The following is an 18,434-nucleotide window of genomic DNA, read 5'->3' on the forward strand; positions in this document are numbered from 1 at the left end:
ACTATCTTTTAAATGTGTTTTTTCAGGTAATTTGTCAATATTTTATTAATAATTTTCATATCTATGTTCATCTTTTCATTCATTAACTGATGAACACCTGTGTTGTTTCCCTTGTTCTACTAACTATTGTAAATAATGTTAATATATGTGTATATGGTTTTTGTGTTGTAAGATTTCATTTCTTTTGGGTACAAACTTAAGGTGAGAAATTCCTAGACTATATTAACTCTTTTGGTTTTGAGGACTGCCACAGTAGTTACAAGAGTGGCTATACTATATTATATTCCAATCAGCAATGTATGATGATTACTCTACATTCTCATCAACGTTTTTTTGTTGTTGTTGTTGTGTTTGTTTTTTTGGTACCTGGGATTACACTCAAGGGCACTCTCAACCACTGAGCCACATCCCCAACCCTATTTAGTTCTTTTTTTTTTTTTTTAAGAGACAGGGTCTCACTAGGTTGTTTAGCTCCTCGCTATTGCTGAGGCTGGCTTTGAATTCATGAACCTCCTATCTCAGATTCTCAAGTCACTGAGATTACAGGTGTGAGCCACTGAACCCTGTGTCCAACATTTCTTAATATTTGTTTTCTGGATTGTAGTCACTCTACAAATTTGAAATGGTGTCTCACAGTTTTGATTTACACTTCCCTTTTCTAAGGCAATGTTTCATCAAGGATCGCTTTTTAAAAAAAAAAAAAAAAAAAACCTTGGAAAAGAATACTACCTTAAAGGAAAGCAAGTAAGTTTTGTTAGCAAAGACCTAAGCAATTTAGTGAGACCCTGTCTCTAAATAAAATATAAAATAGGGCTGGGGGGGGCTGGGGTTTTGGCTTAGTGGTGGAGCGCTCGCCTAGCATGCATGAGGCATGCACCACATTAAAAATAAAATAAATATATAAAATAAAATAAAAATAAAGATATAAAAAAATAGGACTGGGGATGTAGCTCAGTGGTAGAGTAAGTGTCCATGAGTTCAATCCCTGATTATTCCCTGCTCCCACAAAAAAAAAGTATCTGTACAACACCTAAGGAATCTATCAGAAAAGTGCTTTGATTTTTTAAAATATGAATTTAGGAACCTAAGGAAACCAAGAGGTTGAAATGACTTCCTTATGATCATATTATAAGTTAACAACAGAATTAAACTTTGCTCCTAATTGTAAACAATGTATATCCAAAGTGAATATCACCTTGCCTACCCACAACTACTCCTTTTAATCACATCATGCTTACTTCCCTCCTGGCACTTAAAAACTATATAAAAATGATTTTACCATTTCATCCTCTTCTTTCAGTAAAACATAGACTCCATTAGAGCAAGGACCTTTTCTGTTCAGTACTGTATCCTAATGCCTAGAACTGTGTATAATACACGCAAGGGATTTAAAAAGTATCCAGACCAAATGCAATCATTACATGTCAACTCTTTTCTATAGTTTGTCTTACTGAAGAAGAAAAATTCACCTTGATATTTGCTTGAACAGTAACTGAATGCAGGTCTGGCTGTATTATATTCAAATATCATTTGCCATTATATCCTCAAAATAATTAAAAATGATAAATAATTTTTAAAATGTTACATGTGGAACAATGCTTCTATTTAATGATTCATCTAAAAAAATAACATCAATAAAAACAAAAAGAAATAATGAAATAAAAAGTTTCTTCTCACACACAAAAAAATCATAGGTCAATTTACTAAATACCATGACTTAGAGATGGCCGAAGTTACTGCATTTGAATGAGATTTTAATATAAATTACAAGACAATCATGTAGATTTTAGGACAGCCTGGAAAAGCTTCATTAGAAAAACAAAAACCAAATTGGGTGTCTTTTGCCTTAAGATGACTGATTTGAAATTGTCTTGATAGGATGTTCTATATTCTTTATGTTCTATCTCGCTTATATTCTTCAGTGCTTCTTTGCTTTTTTTATATATAAATTAATATTTTTATTACACGTCCTAAATAAATGAGTTTGAAATATTTAGTAGTTCTCTCAAAAAAGGTGTTATGTAAATAAAAAAGTGCTGGTTCAATCTTTCAAATCAGGTACAATAAATGTTTATAAACTTTCCATTTTTAACATCTTTTAGTACACTGCACACTTTTTTTTCCTTTTGCAGTGCTATGGATTGAACCCAGGGCCGCCGTGCATGCTAGGCAGATGCTCTACTGCTCAGCTATACCCCTGAGCTGTGGTCTGCAAACAAATACTTTACTACTTTTGGGCTTCGAATAATTTAGTTTCCAGGTCTTCTGTAAATCTGAGAAATAATGTTTCTACTGGTTAGAATAAAACCCTATTTTTTTCTATTATTATTTCCAATTCTCTTGGAATTGGAATGATTAATCATCTTAAAGACTTAAGAGTTATCTTTGTGACTCTCCACTCTATCTCCTTGCAAATTATTCTACATACTCCCGAAAAGCATTTCCTTCCAATAGGAGGCTGCTATAAGGAATGAAAATAAGCCTTATATAAGACTACTGGTTATTTCCAGTAGAACTCAATGGCTACTAGTTGTTAGGAAAGCAAGTTATTAAATTTGGTTTTATAAATAGTATAGATTTCATGTTCCCCTCTGAAATCCTACTGTTTAGGAAGGAGGAAAACACTGGATTGTGCTCAATATCTTTTTTCTTTTGCTCTTTCTACTATTTGCTGTATGAAAGTAGTAATTCTACAATTACTTAATATAAATCACATATCAAAAAAACCTTGTATCATTTCCATATTGTAGTATTTTGGTTACATGCTGCCTAGGAAGTAAGTTAAGTTCTTCCAAAACTTGTACTACCAAAAACAGATAACACATCTTACATGTATGGTGGATTTTTCTTTTGTTGTTGTTGTTAATGTAGTTTTGGGGATTTGGAACCAGGGTCTCACACATAGCAAGGCAAGTGCTCTTATCACTGAGCTATATCCACAATGTGTGCTGTGTTTTCTAACACACTAAAATCTTTTTAGGAGTGAGTTCTAAAAATGTATATAGTCAGAACAGCTGAAAATGCTTTGAAGCACTGCATAAATGCTTTTGTTTAAAGGACTGAACATATGGTTTTACTTATGGAACCCTGAACAGTTATTGTTATAAATTAATAGTTATTTACTATAGTAAATAGCTATTCATCTGTAACACGTGAAAAATATTTGTGATTAAGTATATTAAAGAGAACATGAGCACTGTAGAACTCAATGTGCCTTTAGTTAAAATGTCTTTATGATCCAATTCCCATAAGCATTGTCAATTAAATGTAACTGTCCTAAATAACATAAAAAACATATAAAAACAGTCAGAAAATACTCCTGTTAGTAAAGTAATAATTTTGAATACAGCGTTAAACAGAAACTTACCTTTTTGGGCTTTCAATGTCTGTTCTTCAATTTGCCTTAGACGTTCCATTAGTTCTTCCTTTTCACGTTCTATTCTTTCTTTTTCTTTTTCTGCTATTTCTCTTTTCTTCTTTTCATTCTCTAACTGTGCCCTTAGAAGGAATTGCAATTCCCATGTTATAAATCAATAGAAATAGTGTGAAACCTAATATTGAACATATAAGAAACTACAGCATAAATATTTAAAAATTTTTCATTATATTAACTTATCTTCAAATATGGTAGGGTTAAAAATATTGGCCTGTGCTGTTACTCATGCCCATTCATATATACATGTGCTGGGTTTCAGTGTACTTCTTATTGTTGGATCATAATAAAGATGATCAATGACCATTATGAAAAACATTAAAGGCTTTAGACATCATAGGAGGATTCTTAACTACAAAACTGCTAGAAAGTATTGTGTATAAATCATGTTTTGTTTTGTTTTGTTTTTGTGTGGTGCTGGGGGATAGAACCCAGGGCCTTATGAATGGAAGGTAAGTACTCTACCAACTGAGCTATAGCCCCAGCCCATAAATCATGTTTTTAAGGCAGGTTTGAGTCAGGGAAAAAGATTAGGAGAGTTACCATCTTCATTGGGTCAATTCTGGCAACCTACATCAGCATCATGGAGTTTATTTTGCTCAGTTGCCTTACCCCAAGAAAATGTCTTCTTTAGCACAAGCCCTTCTTAAACTGGGGAGGCTATTTTTAAAATAATTAATTATAAATCAATTAATGCAAGTTTAATTTCTGGGGTAGTACCCATATATGCCTACATCCAAGATGATAAATCAGTTTTATTTCCTTTGACAATGCCATTAGAATGATACTAGGTGTTTAATGCTGTAAAAAAAGATCATCATCAGAGCTTGCCGGTGGGAAAGCATGCCTTAATTGTTTAATTGCATCTCTCATGGACTGATGAGACATTCTTTAAAATACGGCCAAATTCATTCATCAAACATCCATGAAGAGTCTACTCTGGGTCAGACTCCATGCTGAAGACCAAAAACAAAAGGATGAATAAAAGTCAGATGAGAAAATTATATCTTAACAAGTTCCATCAATATTCAAATCATTATTTCAATGAGAATAATTTTCTTTTTGTTAATTAAAAACAAATGATTTCATCTGTAACATTTTTTAATGTTCCATAAAAAGTCATCACTGCCATCTAGTGTCAATTCTGAATTTCACAACAAAACCACATTTCTCAGCAAAGTCTTACTATTAAAGTATTCTTCCTTTAAACTACAAACATAAATTTTGAAATTCCTACAGATTCCAAATATCATGTTCCCCCAAGAGAAAGAGTCCAACTTGGGAGCAAATAATATTGTCCCAAGTCAGTTAGGGGCAAGGCAGGCAATGATGGTGGTCAGGCATAATAAGAGTTAACTGCACAGTTGCCATACCCCAGTTGCCATACCCCAAGTTACACCAAGCCAACTCATGAAGTTGAAGAGTCACTAGAACCCCTGCTGGCTTAATAAATCCTCATACCACTTAGGAACTAAGGGCCTGAGGCTCATTCAGGCAAGGGGAACTCCACTTTAGTTTTGAGGTCCCTACAGGTACTTTCTCAAAACCTAGGAGAAAGAATCAATAACTATACTCCAGGACTTGTGTTCACTCTACAAAACATTCATTTCTATGAAGCATATAACAGGCAAAGAGATTCAAAGAGATAGGGGTTACTACCCTTCTAGACGTCTGAATGATGAAGGCTTAAGGGCATATTTAAGCTTCCTAATTTCCTTGAGGAAAAGAAGAGTGTGGATGCAGCCCATTCCTAGAGAAAAGAAGGGTGTGATGCTGCCCAACTCTAGAGGTTGCTGCTCTTTCTGTGATCTTCAGACAGCGGAAGTATCAAGCTTTCCGTGAAAACAAAGGCACAGCAGTTTTCAAATAACTGCTAATATGGGCAAGAACTACTCATGTTTGTCCTCTTCCTGAGGATGTCCACTGCTTACCCCAACCACTTGCGAGCCTCTGCACAGTCATGTCTGCTGCTACCACAAGTCCCCAAGACAGTTCTCTTCTTTCTTCCTTTAGGCCCTACAACATTGCTTGAGGACTCACAGTGCAAACCCCATCTCAAGATCTGAAAGCTACAATGATATTTCACCATCAAAATCTTTCAGGTCCAGCTGTCTCATTTAGAGTCCCTTCTGGGGAAAAGTGCTGGTTTTATTTAGCTTTTCTCTATTGATGTTTCATTTGCTCTTCTTTAGGGATGAAGGTGAAAGAGACAGGGAAGTAAATAAAAAGGACTGTACCTGGCTATAAGTAAAGTGGGGGTAAGTATCATTTTCCTACTGAAAAAAAAAAAAATAACTGTGCAGCACAAGCACACATTTAATCCAATTATAAAACATTAAACATTCTTTAATTTACTCTGCACTCTTATGAGGTTCATTTCTCACATCTTCTCTCTCCTGATTAGAGCCATTACCAGCTAACACTTCAAAACACCTAGTTTTTGAAGGCCTGTCTCCTTTATAAATAACAGGGAAATTTTGCTTCTCTGCTGCACACCATTTACTAGGGAGAATTAACTTGATCCACTCACTGGTCCCTTAACATAGCATGCATATTCTTATCTTCACACATGTATTTATTCACGTCTTCTCTATTCTCTAACCTTCAAGACCCCACCTTCTCTACAAAACTTCTTGTGGTTACTCCAACTATGGATGTAGATATTTTATTCAGAGTCTGGGTTGAAAATACTCATTTTGACCCAGTTCTATTTCAAGGTCATAAATAACATTAGTAAACTACGTATTCTATATATTAACATACAAAAATAAATTATTTTAGAATATTTTTCAAAGATTATCAAATGGGCCCACTAACATTTTTCCTAAATGAATATTAAATTTACATTCAACTTAGAATATGTTAAAATATTGAGAATTACTATAACAGCTACTATTTAAGAAACACCAAATACTTTGCTAAATGCCTATATATAGGTGTCATTATTTCTTAAAAAAAAACCTTTGAAGGTAAGATTATTACTTTCCTAATAAAAGCAAGGGAACACAGGCTCAAAAAAGTCTTATTAAACAAGAATTAGAAGAGGATTCAAAGCAAGATCTATTTAGTTTCAAAGCTTATGCTCTTTGTATGACACCAGCTATGTTCTCGTGACATAAGCAGCCAGCCATGACACAGAAGCTTCCACAGCTAACCTACAATTGGCATATGGATATCTGATTCCAAATTGTAAACTTAAGGTTTTCAGTTTTTAAATTTAGTAACCATCTTGGCTATAGAAAATTATGTTCAGGTATGACAGAATGAGTCATTCAATTTGGACATAAATAACAAGACCATTTTCATTGCCAATAAAAGAATTATGGGGAAAATATTCAGCCACAAAAACAAAGATATTGTAGGGTAAGAGGTCTACTGGCTGCCCTTTCCCATCTACTGTTTTTGCCCAAGTGATTCTAGCAGCACAGACAGCACACCTCTGAGCATTCCCCAAAGTTATGTCTGCTGGCTACTTTACCAGTGGGCTTGACCAAAATTGTTTCCACATATACAGCTGCCATTTCTCTCTCCCTGTAAAGCAGGGAATAAATGAAGACTTAGCATGCCATTTCTGAAAGTCTATCAATCCTTAAATGACTAGAATAATAAAGTTATAAACTCTCACTGTGCATAAAGCAGTCAATAAACAATTACTAATGAAAAGCTATAAAATGTATTCCAAAAAGGAAACATGAATTACAATGCCAAAAAAGAAACTTAAGTGTTCCACTTCCTTCTAGGTTTTAGAGTAACTATCACCAAATGATACTAATAAGATTCCATATAGCCCACTTCTATGTGCTGAGGAATAAGGTAAATAATAGGACAGCAGAACAACTAGACATCATATGGAGGGGTGACTATAAGATACAGGAACTGCACATAAAGTAACTTTTCACTTAATCCAGCATAGAAAACTTTGGAGAAGAGAGTAAAAGTTTTATGATGATTTTTTAAAATATAAGAATATATATAAAGAACTTTTTAAAAAGTAAGACTAGAAACACAATGTAATCCAAAGGCACATGACAGCAGGAAAAAAGGACAAAGCCCAAAGTAACAATATAATTTAGTATCCTTGTTAATGGAATCAGGAATTATTAAGGTCCATGTCCACACAAAATCTAACAAAGTCAGATTCTGTAGGGCATACAATTTAAGTTAATATTATAAAATAAGTAAAAATAATAAAACATCTGAATTACTTACAACATTTTTAAAAAATCATTAAATACAAATAGCAGAACTATAATAGCACAGTGACATCTGGAAGAGGGGCCATTTAATTACTAGACACAAACTATATTATGTCCAATGTTTAAAATGTATGTCTAGATTTCCTCAATTTGGAGTTTTTGATTTTCTTAAGACCTCTATTTCTTACATGATCACATTTTCCATAAAGATTTCCACAATAAAGGGTTAGCTTCAGTTTGGCCACTAAATTTTTTTCAAATAAAATATACAGTTTAAATCTAGAATCAGATATGGGAATTATGTTGCTGGAATGAGTAATGTAGTTCCAGGTTCAATAAGGGTTTTATTCAATATTTCTCAGTTTTAATGTGCATTTAATAGTATCTTTCAAGACTAAGAGAAACAGTCAAAAAGATCAGGGTCTTTGGTAGGAATTACTGGTGTTTTTCTATTCTACAATAACTTGAGTTCTACGATGTTACTAACATTATTTCAAAGTTAAACATTGAGCACATTCTTACCCTTAAAAACTTAAGAAATATGTCAAAAGCAAAACACATTTGAAAATTTTTAAACTACTCTGCCCCAAACAATATAGGTGAAAAGCATGACTGATTAAAAAAAAAAATAAAAATACACATCTTTGAAGTCATGAAAAGCTATTTTCCAAGAAATATTTGTCACATATATTTTACCTTGAAAATTATACATATTCATTTTTAAAAAGGACAATGTGAGGGGCTGGGGCTGTGGCTCAGTGGTAGAGCACTTGCCTAGCACGTGTGAGGCCCTGGGTTCTATCCTCAGCACCACATAAGAATGAAATAAAGATAATGTGTCCAACTAAAAAATATTAAATATTAAAAAAGGTTTAAAAAAATAAAAATAAAAAGGACAATGTGATAATGCTATCTATTTTAATACAATGACAAATAATATAAAAATCTAAAATTAGAGTACAGTAATAAAACTGACAAGTCTTAAGTTTTAGATAGTTTATTGTACCAATTAAAAATGAAAGGCTATAAATTCATACCTTTCCAACTGCTTCTGATGTTTCTCCTCCCTAGCCTGAGCTTTCATCTGTTGTACTTCAATAGTATCAGGCTTTCTTCGTCGCATGTACAGTTCATGGTTTCCCATACATAAGGCCAAAATCCGCTTATTGATTCTTAGACGCGGTGCATAAAAAACAAAATCCTGAACATAAAATATTCTGATTTAAAACCTTTCTGAAATATAGTGTCTTTCATATCCATTAAATTTCAACATGAGGTATGAATTCTAATGTCAATATATATACATAGTTTAGAAATCATTAAATTTCCTAATTCCTAATTACTAGTTCCTTACCTCTGCATGCCTAACCAGTTTTATACAGAGATTAATATCTTATTCTCTCATTACTTTAAATGTCATTCTTTTTTCTTTTCCAAATAACTATGACCACCTGTTCCTTACCACCATAGAAGAGGAGATTATTTTGTTTAGCTTTTCACAATTAATGTCAAAAATCAGTCCTTGTTTGTGGCTGTTTTCAACCTAGAAATGTCCTCCATATCTTTTTGTTTTCAATAACAAGCAGAGATAGAATGCTAGAGTATCCCTGACATTAGCTAAATGTTAAAAATCTGTTTAAAGATCCAAGGCTCCAAGCGAAAGAAAAAAAAAATTTATAATATAAAACTCTATAAACAGAGTTAACTATCTCTACTATATTCCAGTCACCAAATAATTTTTAAATTGTTTCTTAAAAATGGTGAAACATTTGTTACTTTACCACTGGGAAAGTTAAAACTAAAAAATAGAGAATGTACCTCAAAAGCAATTCAATAAATGATTAATGCCATTCTTCAAGTGACATCATAGGGAAGTAGCAGAAATTTAAAGAGTTAAAACATAAATTTACTTACAGGTGCCTTTTTGTCGATTGGTTTTATAACAAATTTTTTGTCATTAAATGAAATATTTCTGATTTCACTCCAGGGAAAGCCAATTTTAGGTGTTAACCTTAAAAAGTAAGAGCATCCCTTTAATTAAAGGCAGGAAACAACAGAAAAAGTTAATCAATTCTTGGGGGCCGTTTGGCAATCTTAAAGAGTTATGTTTTCAAAATGTATTTTTAATAGAAATTTGACATATTGAATCACATAATAACCTCTCAAAGAGTTTATAAATGTGTCATGAACCTTAAAAGCATTAGAGTTATTTTCCTAAAATTATGTAAGAAAAAATATCTGGTAATCAGAGTATAGAAATAAGTCTCTTGGAGTCTATATTATTTTAGATTTTTATTCCGTTTTTAAGCTACTACAACTTTCAGTTAAATATGTTTAAGAAGGAAAGGGCAAAAATTAGGTTTTTATAACTTCTCATGTGGATTATGAACATCAATTACTATTATTTCCTTCTTGTTAAATGTTTAGATATATGAATATATTAAAAACATTGGATTTTCAGTATACTTGGAAAGAATTAATTTAATGGTATATGAATTATATCTCAATTTTTTAAAATTCTAAAGTGTTCACAAATGGCTGGATAAGTGGTAGAACTAAAATTCAAACTCTATATGACAGTTGTCCCTTTTTATCACCCTACATATAAAAATACAGGGAATCTGATTAGAGTAAGTAATTTTGTTTCTGCTTTTTCATATATTTTACTTTTTCAGACTATCAATCAAATCATATAAGTGAGAAATGACTGACTCTTACACTAGCCAAGAAGTCATCCAGGCTACTCATAACTAAGAATTTCTAGCTATTTGTACTACCTTTAATACTTAAGCACATAGGTACTACAGCATAGCAAATTGTTTTTTTCTACATAAAACATTCTTTACACAATATGCATGTGTTATTCTAGCCTCTAATGCCCACTAAATCAAAGTAAGCTGCTTGAAAAGGAAGTGACAGAAACACAACCACAACTCTACAACTGAGCCACATCCACTGTTCCCTGCCTCCAGTCCTTTTTATGTTGAGACAGTATCTCACTAAGCTGCCTAGACTGGCATCAAACTTGTGATCTTCCTGTCTCAGCCTCCTCAAAGCTGGGACTTACAGGCATGAACCACAGCATCCAGATGGAACACAATACTTTTAAGGTAAAACTTTGCTACATTTATTTGCTACTTTTAAAAAATTACAAGAATATAATTGTGAGAATTATATTGGGAGCCTGGAAACAAGTAGAAAAATTTTCTTCCCTTTCTTTTGGCATTAGGGATTGAACCCGGTGGCCCTTTACCATGAGTCATATCCCCAGCCCTTTTTTTTATATTTTGAGATAGGGTCTCATTGAGTTGCTTAGGGCCTTGCTAAGTTGCTATGGCTAGCTTTGAACTCAAGATTATCCTGCCTCAGCCTCCCAAGTCATTGGAATTACAGGCATACACCACCACACCTGGCTCAAAGATTTTTTTAAAAGGAGAAAAAATAAAAATCCATCCATAATTAGTCTTAAGGTAATTTCTGCCTTTGAAAAACCTGCTAAATTTCCTGTAGTGAATTATATAGCTAGCATTCTAACTTGCTTTGTATAGAGTAAAAATTGCAAAATTCCTTTTCTGGAGTCATAATTATAGACTTTGAAATACATACTTTATTAGACAGGTATAATCTGAAAACTAAAATTCTGGAGCCAACCCAGAATAAAAAACAATGCCTTAGGAGAAGGCAATACTGACACAGACTTCAATGCTTATGTGGTTTGGTAATAATGTATAATTGTAGCAATTATTCCCCAAAAGTTCTACCAGAATCTGATATATTTATATGGTATTACATACATGTACACATATATAAATATATATATATGTCAATATAGTATATATACAGATATATGCCCATATATAGTGTGTGTGTGTATATATTTATGTATAATGCAGTACTGACAAGCTAGTCACTTTTAAAATATAATCAGACTGTCTATTATGCTTAACATTCTATTCATGTCCAAAATATTCAAAACAATTCCTATAAACATTTAAAAAATGTTTCAAAACCCAATATATATATTTCTATTATAACTTCTCTCATTGCTTATGATTTCTTATACATGTTAACTTTAACCTATTTGTCAGTATCATAACATCTAAGGAATTATCCTTAACCTATTGAGATTTTAGTTATGTCTGATAAGAAGACATAACTCAAAATGAGATAAACTACAACTCAAATAAAAGTCACCCCATTTGATAAACACCAAGAAGTAGAACCTTTGAAACTGCAAGGTGCTAAGAAAATGGAAATACAAATGCCTATAAGCCTGGTAGCTTGAGAAGCCAGGGCAGAAGGATCACAAATTCAAAACCAGCCTCAGCAACTTAGCAAGACCCTATCTCAAAATGAAAAAGGGCTGGGGATTTGGCTCAGTTCTTAAGCATCCCTAGTTTCAATCTCTGGTACTAAAACCAAAACAAAACAAACAGTAAGGGTAACCAAGACAAGAAACCACTTTTACAAACAGAACATAATTTGATAGACATTTACACCACCAACTAACAACTAGCTCATTATGCAGTTGATTTACTTACTTGTCATCATGCTCATAAATATTCAGACCCAAAGCATCAACGCCTAGCCACAATTCGGTACCCTTTTTATTTTTTATTTCAAAATAGTTGACGCCGTACATTTCTAGATCTTGCGCAATCTTCAAGTATTCCATCATTGAATCTTCCCTGTTGAAATAAAGCTAAATGTAATATATTTAAGTGGAAGAATCTAAATATCAGATTAAAACTACAAAAATACATTGGATTGAAATTTAATGTTTTTTCATAAAACTCAAATGATGGGGGGGGGCATAATATATAACAGTGTTGAAAATTTTTAAATGAAATAAAAATACTTTAATTGAAGGAAAACATAGTCACCAAAATACCTTAGCATTCCTCTATGTTCTTCATGCCAGTTCTGTATTCTTTCTTCCCATTGTTCTTTTGTCAGTTTATGTTGTTCCAAAACACTGTGGGGGGGAAAAAACTATTTTAATACTTTTGTGATTTCTGGCCCAGTAGTGAGGTAGCACACACCTGTAATCCCAGTGGCTGGGGAGGCTGAGGCAGGAGGATTGAGAGTTTAAAGCCAGCCTCAGCAACAGTGAGGCACTAAGCAACTCAGTGAGACCCTCTCTTTAAATAAAATACAAAATAGGGCTGGAGATGTGGCTCAGTGATTGAGTGTCCCTGAGTTCAATCTCTGGTAGCCCCCCTCCAAAAAAAGTCTAAAATCCTTTCAGTACTTTGACCATGGTAGCAGTCATATAAATTAATATATGTGAATAAAAACTACACATAACTAAATATATACACAAATAAGAGCATGTAAAGTTGATGAAATCTAAATAAGGTAGAGTGTGTCAATGTCAGTATCTTGGTACCACACTATAATTTTTCAAGATGTTACCACTAGAGAAGGCTGAGAGGACACACAGAAATTTTTTAAATTAACATTACATTTGAATCTACAATAATATGAAATTTTTAAGATAGTTTAAATTATCTTAAATGCAGTCTTTAAAATATCTATATGAGAATTACAAAAACTGTAGTATTAAAACACTATTGTTTTATGATGTAAAAATTTTTCATTAAACCCAGGGATTTCTTGGCAATATAAAGTAATATAGGGTATAAAATCTTCCCTGGACAAGTCAGGTGCAACCTAAGAATAGATTTCTTGATGGAGTCTATTATATTCTCTATGAATCCTCTTTCAAGCTCTTGTTTTTGGGGAGAACAGTTTTGTCACTCATCAGAGCACTTACATTTCCACATTTTCTCTTGCTGTCTGGACTCTGGGCTCACCATGAAGCATGCAGTCAGCCTCAGAGGCTTAACCTACTGTAATAATTGTTCACTATCATATGCCTAGTAAGAACACTGAAGAGGTACTAAAAATTTGTAGAACATACAAATGAAATAATCATTTTCCCTCCTTTAAAGGAACAAGTCTAGAAACCCATGCTCTCCTAGCCCTAGAGAGTATATTTTTCTTTTTCAGAGGTAAACTTCTTTTAAGGACTGTCCACATTTATTAGCTTTAATTTCCATACCCAACAGGCATTGCCCCCAATCTACCACCACCTGCTTCAATCTAGAACACTATACTGAAACTATTCTTTGTTTTGGGTTTTTTTTTTTTTTTTAGTTATAGACAGACACAATACCTTTATTTTATTTATTATTTGTTTTTATATGATGCTAACGATCAAACCCAGTGTCTCACACGTGCAAGTCAAATGCTCTACCAACTGAGCTAACCCCAGCCCCCTGAAACTATTCTTAACTAAAGTCCCTACCAATTTCTATTACCAGCAGACAATTTCTCTTCATACTTGACCACTTTGTACTATCTGGCAGTGCCTGACCTTTCTCTCCTTAAACCATTCTTTTACTAGAGTTTCTATGGTATAACACTCCTCTAATATTCTTGTATCTCTGCCCATTTTTTCTCAGTATCTTCTAGAGGGGCTTCTTCTTCTGTACTTAAAAATTCAGGTTCAACAATGTTTGGGTTATACTACCCACATTTCAAATTCAGTAACATCAAACTGAATTTACCCTCCTCCCAAATTTACTTTTTCTTCCCCTTATTTTCATAAAAGTCACTACCAAACACCTAGCTATCCAAGACAGAAACCTACCATGGAAAAATTTCAAAGGAAATTGATACTGTCTGGTAGCTGATTATCCATATCACCAAAATTTAAACTACTGTGATAGACTAGACTACTTATTTGGATTTTTTCAATATAAGAATTAAAAATCCACCAGAATCAAATTATTTGTTTATTGTCACCAAATAACCCTGTGATTTCTCATTTCCTCCTCATATACTTAGATAATAACAAATGGATTATACATCATACATGGAATAAGCCAATCACTATGAAGGTATTTTTTTCATTCAAAACCAAAAAAAAAAAAAAAACCCAATAATCTAAAAATTTATGCCCAAGTCTCTTGTAAGCTTAAATCTTGAATTAGTCCTCCATAAACTATCAATTCTGGAATAACAACGGACCTAAAAATCTTGAAGAACATCTGCACTAACAATGGTAAACAATCCTATCCAAAGTTGTTCAGCTATCTTTCTTCTTATTTAAACAGAATGAGTTATAGCACACATGCATTTAAATAAATTATAAGTGCATTTTAGTATTTAAAAGATTATTTAAATCACAAGACTATTATATATAAGACAATTATTCAACCAAACAGGAAACTGACCTAACAATGAAAAAACAACTACCTGTGTTGTACTTATTGAAATAAAGCATGTTCACTGTTTTATAAACATTTGAGAAATTCTAAGGGTAATTTTATTGTAAAATTCAACCTATGTACTGACTTCAAACCTAATCTGTTTTTAATATATAAATTATATCTCAAAAGTAAAAACTAATCCTTTCTGAAATGAAATTCGGTATTAGTTATTACTTAATTCACTGCCTTAAAAAATCTGAGACCAGCAATTTCAGTGTTGTACACCTCTAGTTCTAGGACTTAGGAAGCTGAGGCAGAAGGACCACTCAAGCCCAGGAGTTAGTTGGAGTCTAGCCTGGACAGTATAGCAAGAACCCATCTCAAAGAAAGAAAAAGAAAAGAGGAAAAAAATATCTGAGAGGATTGGGGGGTTGGAATAATTATTAAAACCAGAAGAACATTGCTACAGCTTGCCCTCACCAAAACTCTTACTGAGTTTTCAACCATGTTGATTGGTGGTGGGTTAAGAGGGATTTATACGTCTTTCTCCAGAGACTGTAAGTTCCCAAAGAACACTTTGTTATAAAGCATTTAGCCCCTTTGGCCCCTCCTCTCTTGATTGTGTGTGGTACTGGGGATTGGTGCATGCTAGGCAAGTACTCTGCCACTGAGTTACATCTCTAGGACACTGGACCCTTCTCTTTTCTGGAGAAGCCCACCTCCCTTTCACTTTCCTGCCATGAGGTCTATAACAGAGGCCACCCTGATGTGATAGCCTGATCTTGGGAACCTTCAGAACTGGGGCCAAATTAACACCCTTTTCTTTACAAATTACACAATCTCCAGTATTTCAATATAACAAAAACAAAGACTTACAAATATTTCATTTACATAGAGACTTAAAAATGTTATATTCCTGATTCTCCTGATGAATATGCATCATTCTTTTTTCTAAGATTATTTCTATAATATTAAAAGGCAGAACACAGTAACAACCAAATTTTAAAGGTGCTGTACTTGGTGGTACATTATAAAGCATATATCAATAATTATACATTAGCCAAAAATAAACACCAATGCCTATAGTCAAAGAAAATTAACAAATGTGGACAAAGTCGTTTTGTCTTTATATTTAGTAGCTATGAAAATGAGCTTCAGTACTTTGAGGAAATGGTACAAAACAAATTTTAAGTCAATAATAATAATATACTGTTTTTCATTTACAAAAAGTAAAAACCTCTTTCGGAGCTCTAAAAGAAAGATCTCGATCTACTTTCTAACATTGGGGATATGTGTGATACCAAAATTAAAAAGATATTCATTTTTCTTTTTAGTTATACATGACAGAGTATATTTTGACATATTCATACACTCATGGAGTACATCTTATTCCTAATTAGGATGGCAATCTTGTGGTTGTATGTGATATAAAGACTCACTGTGGTATATTTACGTACATATGAAAGTTAAGTAACATTCATTCCACTGTCTTTCCCATTTCCTGTCTCGCCTCCCTTATTTCATTCCTCTTTGGCTAATCTACAGAATTTCTATTCTTCCTCTGCCCCCAATGTTGTGTGTTAGCATTCACATATCAGAGAAAACATTCAACCTTTGGTTTTGGGGGATTGGCTAATTTCAGTTAGCATAAGAGTCTCCATATCTATTCAATTTCTGGCAAATGTCATAAAGCATTCTTTTTATAGCTTACATTCTATTGTACATATATACCACATTTTCTTTATCCATTCATCTGTTGGTTTCATAACTTAGCTATTATGAGCTGAGCTGCTATAAACACTGATGGGGCTACATCACTGTAGTATGCTTTTTTTTTTTTTTAAGTCCTTTGGGTATATACCAAGGAGTGGGATAACTGGCCAAATGGTGGTTCCATTCCAAGTTTTCTGAGAAATTTCCATACTGCTTTCCAGAGTGGTTGCACCAAGTTGCAGTCCCACCAGCAATGTATGAGAGTATTTTTATCCCCACATCCTTGCCAACATTTATTGTTACTTGTATTCTTGATTATTGACATTCTGACTTGAGATGTGATCTCAGTGTAGTTTTAATTTGCATTTCTCTTAATTGCTAGAAATGTTGAACATAATTTCATATATTTGTTGACCATTCATTATTTCTTCTTCTATGAAGTGTCTGTTCAGTTCCTTTGCCCATTTATTAATTGGATTATTTGGTTTTTTAAATGTTTTTTTGAGCTCTTTATATATCCCAGAGAGTAATGCTGAGGTACAGGTGGCAAAGATTTTTTTTCCCATTCTGTATGTAGGCTCTCTCTTTGTGCTCTTGATTATTTCCTTTGCTGTGAAGAAGTTTTTTAACTTGATACCATCCCATTTATTGATTCTGGATTTTATTTCTTGCATTTTAGGAGTATTGTTAAGGAAGTCAGTTCCTAAGCCAACATGATGGAATGCTAGGCCTATATTTTCTTCTAATAGGTATAGGTTTTATGGTCTAATATCTAGGTCTTTGATCCACTAGTTTTGTGCAGGGTAAGAGATAGGGAATAAATTTCATTGTTACATAGAGATTTCCAGTTTTCCCAGCACCATTTGTTGAAAAGGCTATCTTTTCCCCAATGTATGTTTATGGTACATTTGTCTAGTATGAGATAACTGTATTTATGTGAGTTTGTCTCTGTGTCTTCTATTTTGTTCCATTGGTCCTCATTTCTGTTTTGGTGCCAATACCATGCTGTTTTTGTTACTATAGCTCTGTAGTATAATTTAAGGTCTGGTATTGTGATGCCTCCAGCTTCACTTTTCTTGCTAAGCATTGCTTTGGCTATTCTGAGTTTCTTTTCCAAATGAATTTCATGACTGCTTTTTCTATTTCTATGAAGAATGGCACTGGAATTTTAAATAGGAATTGCATTAAGTCTATACAGTACTTTTGGGATAGTTTTCTTAATTTCTGTTTCAGCTGATTCATCATTGGTGTATAGGAACACAATCGATTTATGGGTATAATTTTATATCCTGCTACTTTGCTGAATTAATTTATGAGTTCTAAAAGTTTTCTGGTGGAGTTTTTTGGGTCTTCTAAATATAGGATTATGTTGACAGCAAATAGGCATAGCTCTTCTTTTCCTATTTGTATCCCTTTAATTTCTTCTTTTGCCTAATTGCTCTGACTAGAGTTTCAAGGACTGTGTTGAATAAAAGTTGTGAAGGAGGGCATCCCTGTCTTATTCTAGTTTTTAGCGGGAATGCTTTCAATTTTTCTCCATTTAGAATAATATTGGTCTTGGGTTTAGCATATATAGCTTTTACAATATTGAGGAATGTTCCTACTATCCCTCCTGTTCTAGTGTTTTGAACATGAATTAATGCTGTATTTTGTCAAATGCTTTTTCTGCATCTATTGAGATAATTATGTGATTCTTGTCTTTATATCTATTGATATGGTAAATTATGTTTATTGATTTCCATATGTTGAACCAAACTTGCAAACCTGGAATGAAACCAGTTGATCATGGTGTACTTTTTAATGTATTTCTGTATGAAATTTGCCAGTATTTTATTAAGAATTTTTACATATGTGTTCATCAGGGATGTTGGCATG

General features: G+C 33.1%; 1 protein-coding gene across 2 annotated transcripts in view; it reads right to left on the reverse strand.

The window, feature by feature from the left end:
* The window catches only part of Rdx (radixin), an 82,380-nt gene that overhangs the window by 33,290 nt on the left and 30,656 nt on the right, over positions 1-18,434 (reverse strand). For both annotated transcript variants that reach the window (XM_071616686.1, XM_071616685.1), the window contains exons 6-10: positions 12,521-12,604; positions 12,171-12,317; positions 9,544-9,640; positions 8,667-8,830; positions 3,368-3,498 (exon numbers count right to left, since the gene is read on the reverse strand). In XM_071616686.1, coding sequence (XP_071472787.1) covers positions 3,368-3,498; positions 8,667-8,830; positions 9,544-9,640; positions 12,171-12,317; positions 12,521-12,604 — 623 coding nt within the window. The remainder of the gene's footprint in view (positions 1-3,367; positions 3,499-8,666; positions 8,831-9,543; positions 9,641-12,170; positions 12,318-12,520; positions 12,605-18,434) is intronic.

The sequence above is a fragment of the Marmota flaviventris genome, chromosome 9, assembly GCF_047511675.1.
Source record: "Marmota flaviventris isolate mMarFla1 chromosome 9, mMarFla1.hap1, whole genome shotgun sequence".
Lineage (NCBI taxonomy): Eukaryota > Metazoa > Chordata > Mammalia > Rodentia > Sciuridae > Marmota > Marmota flaviventris.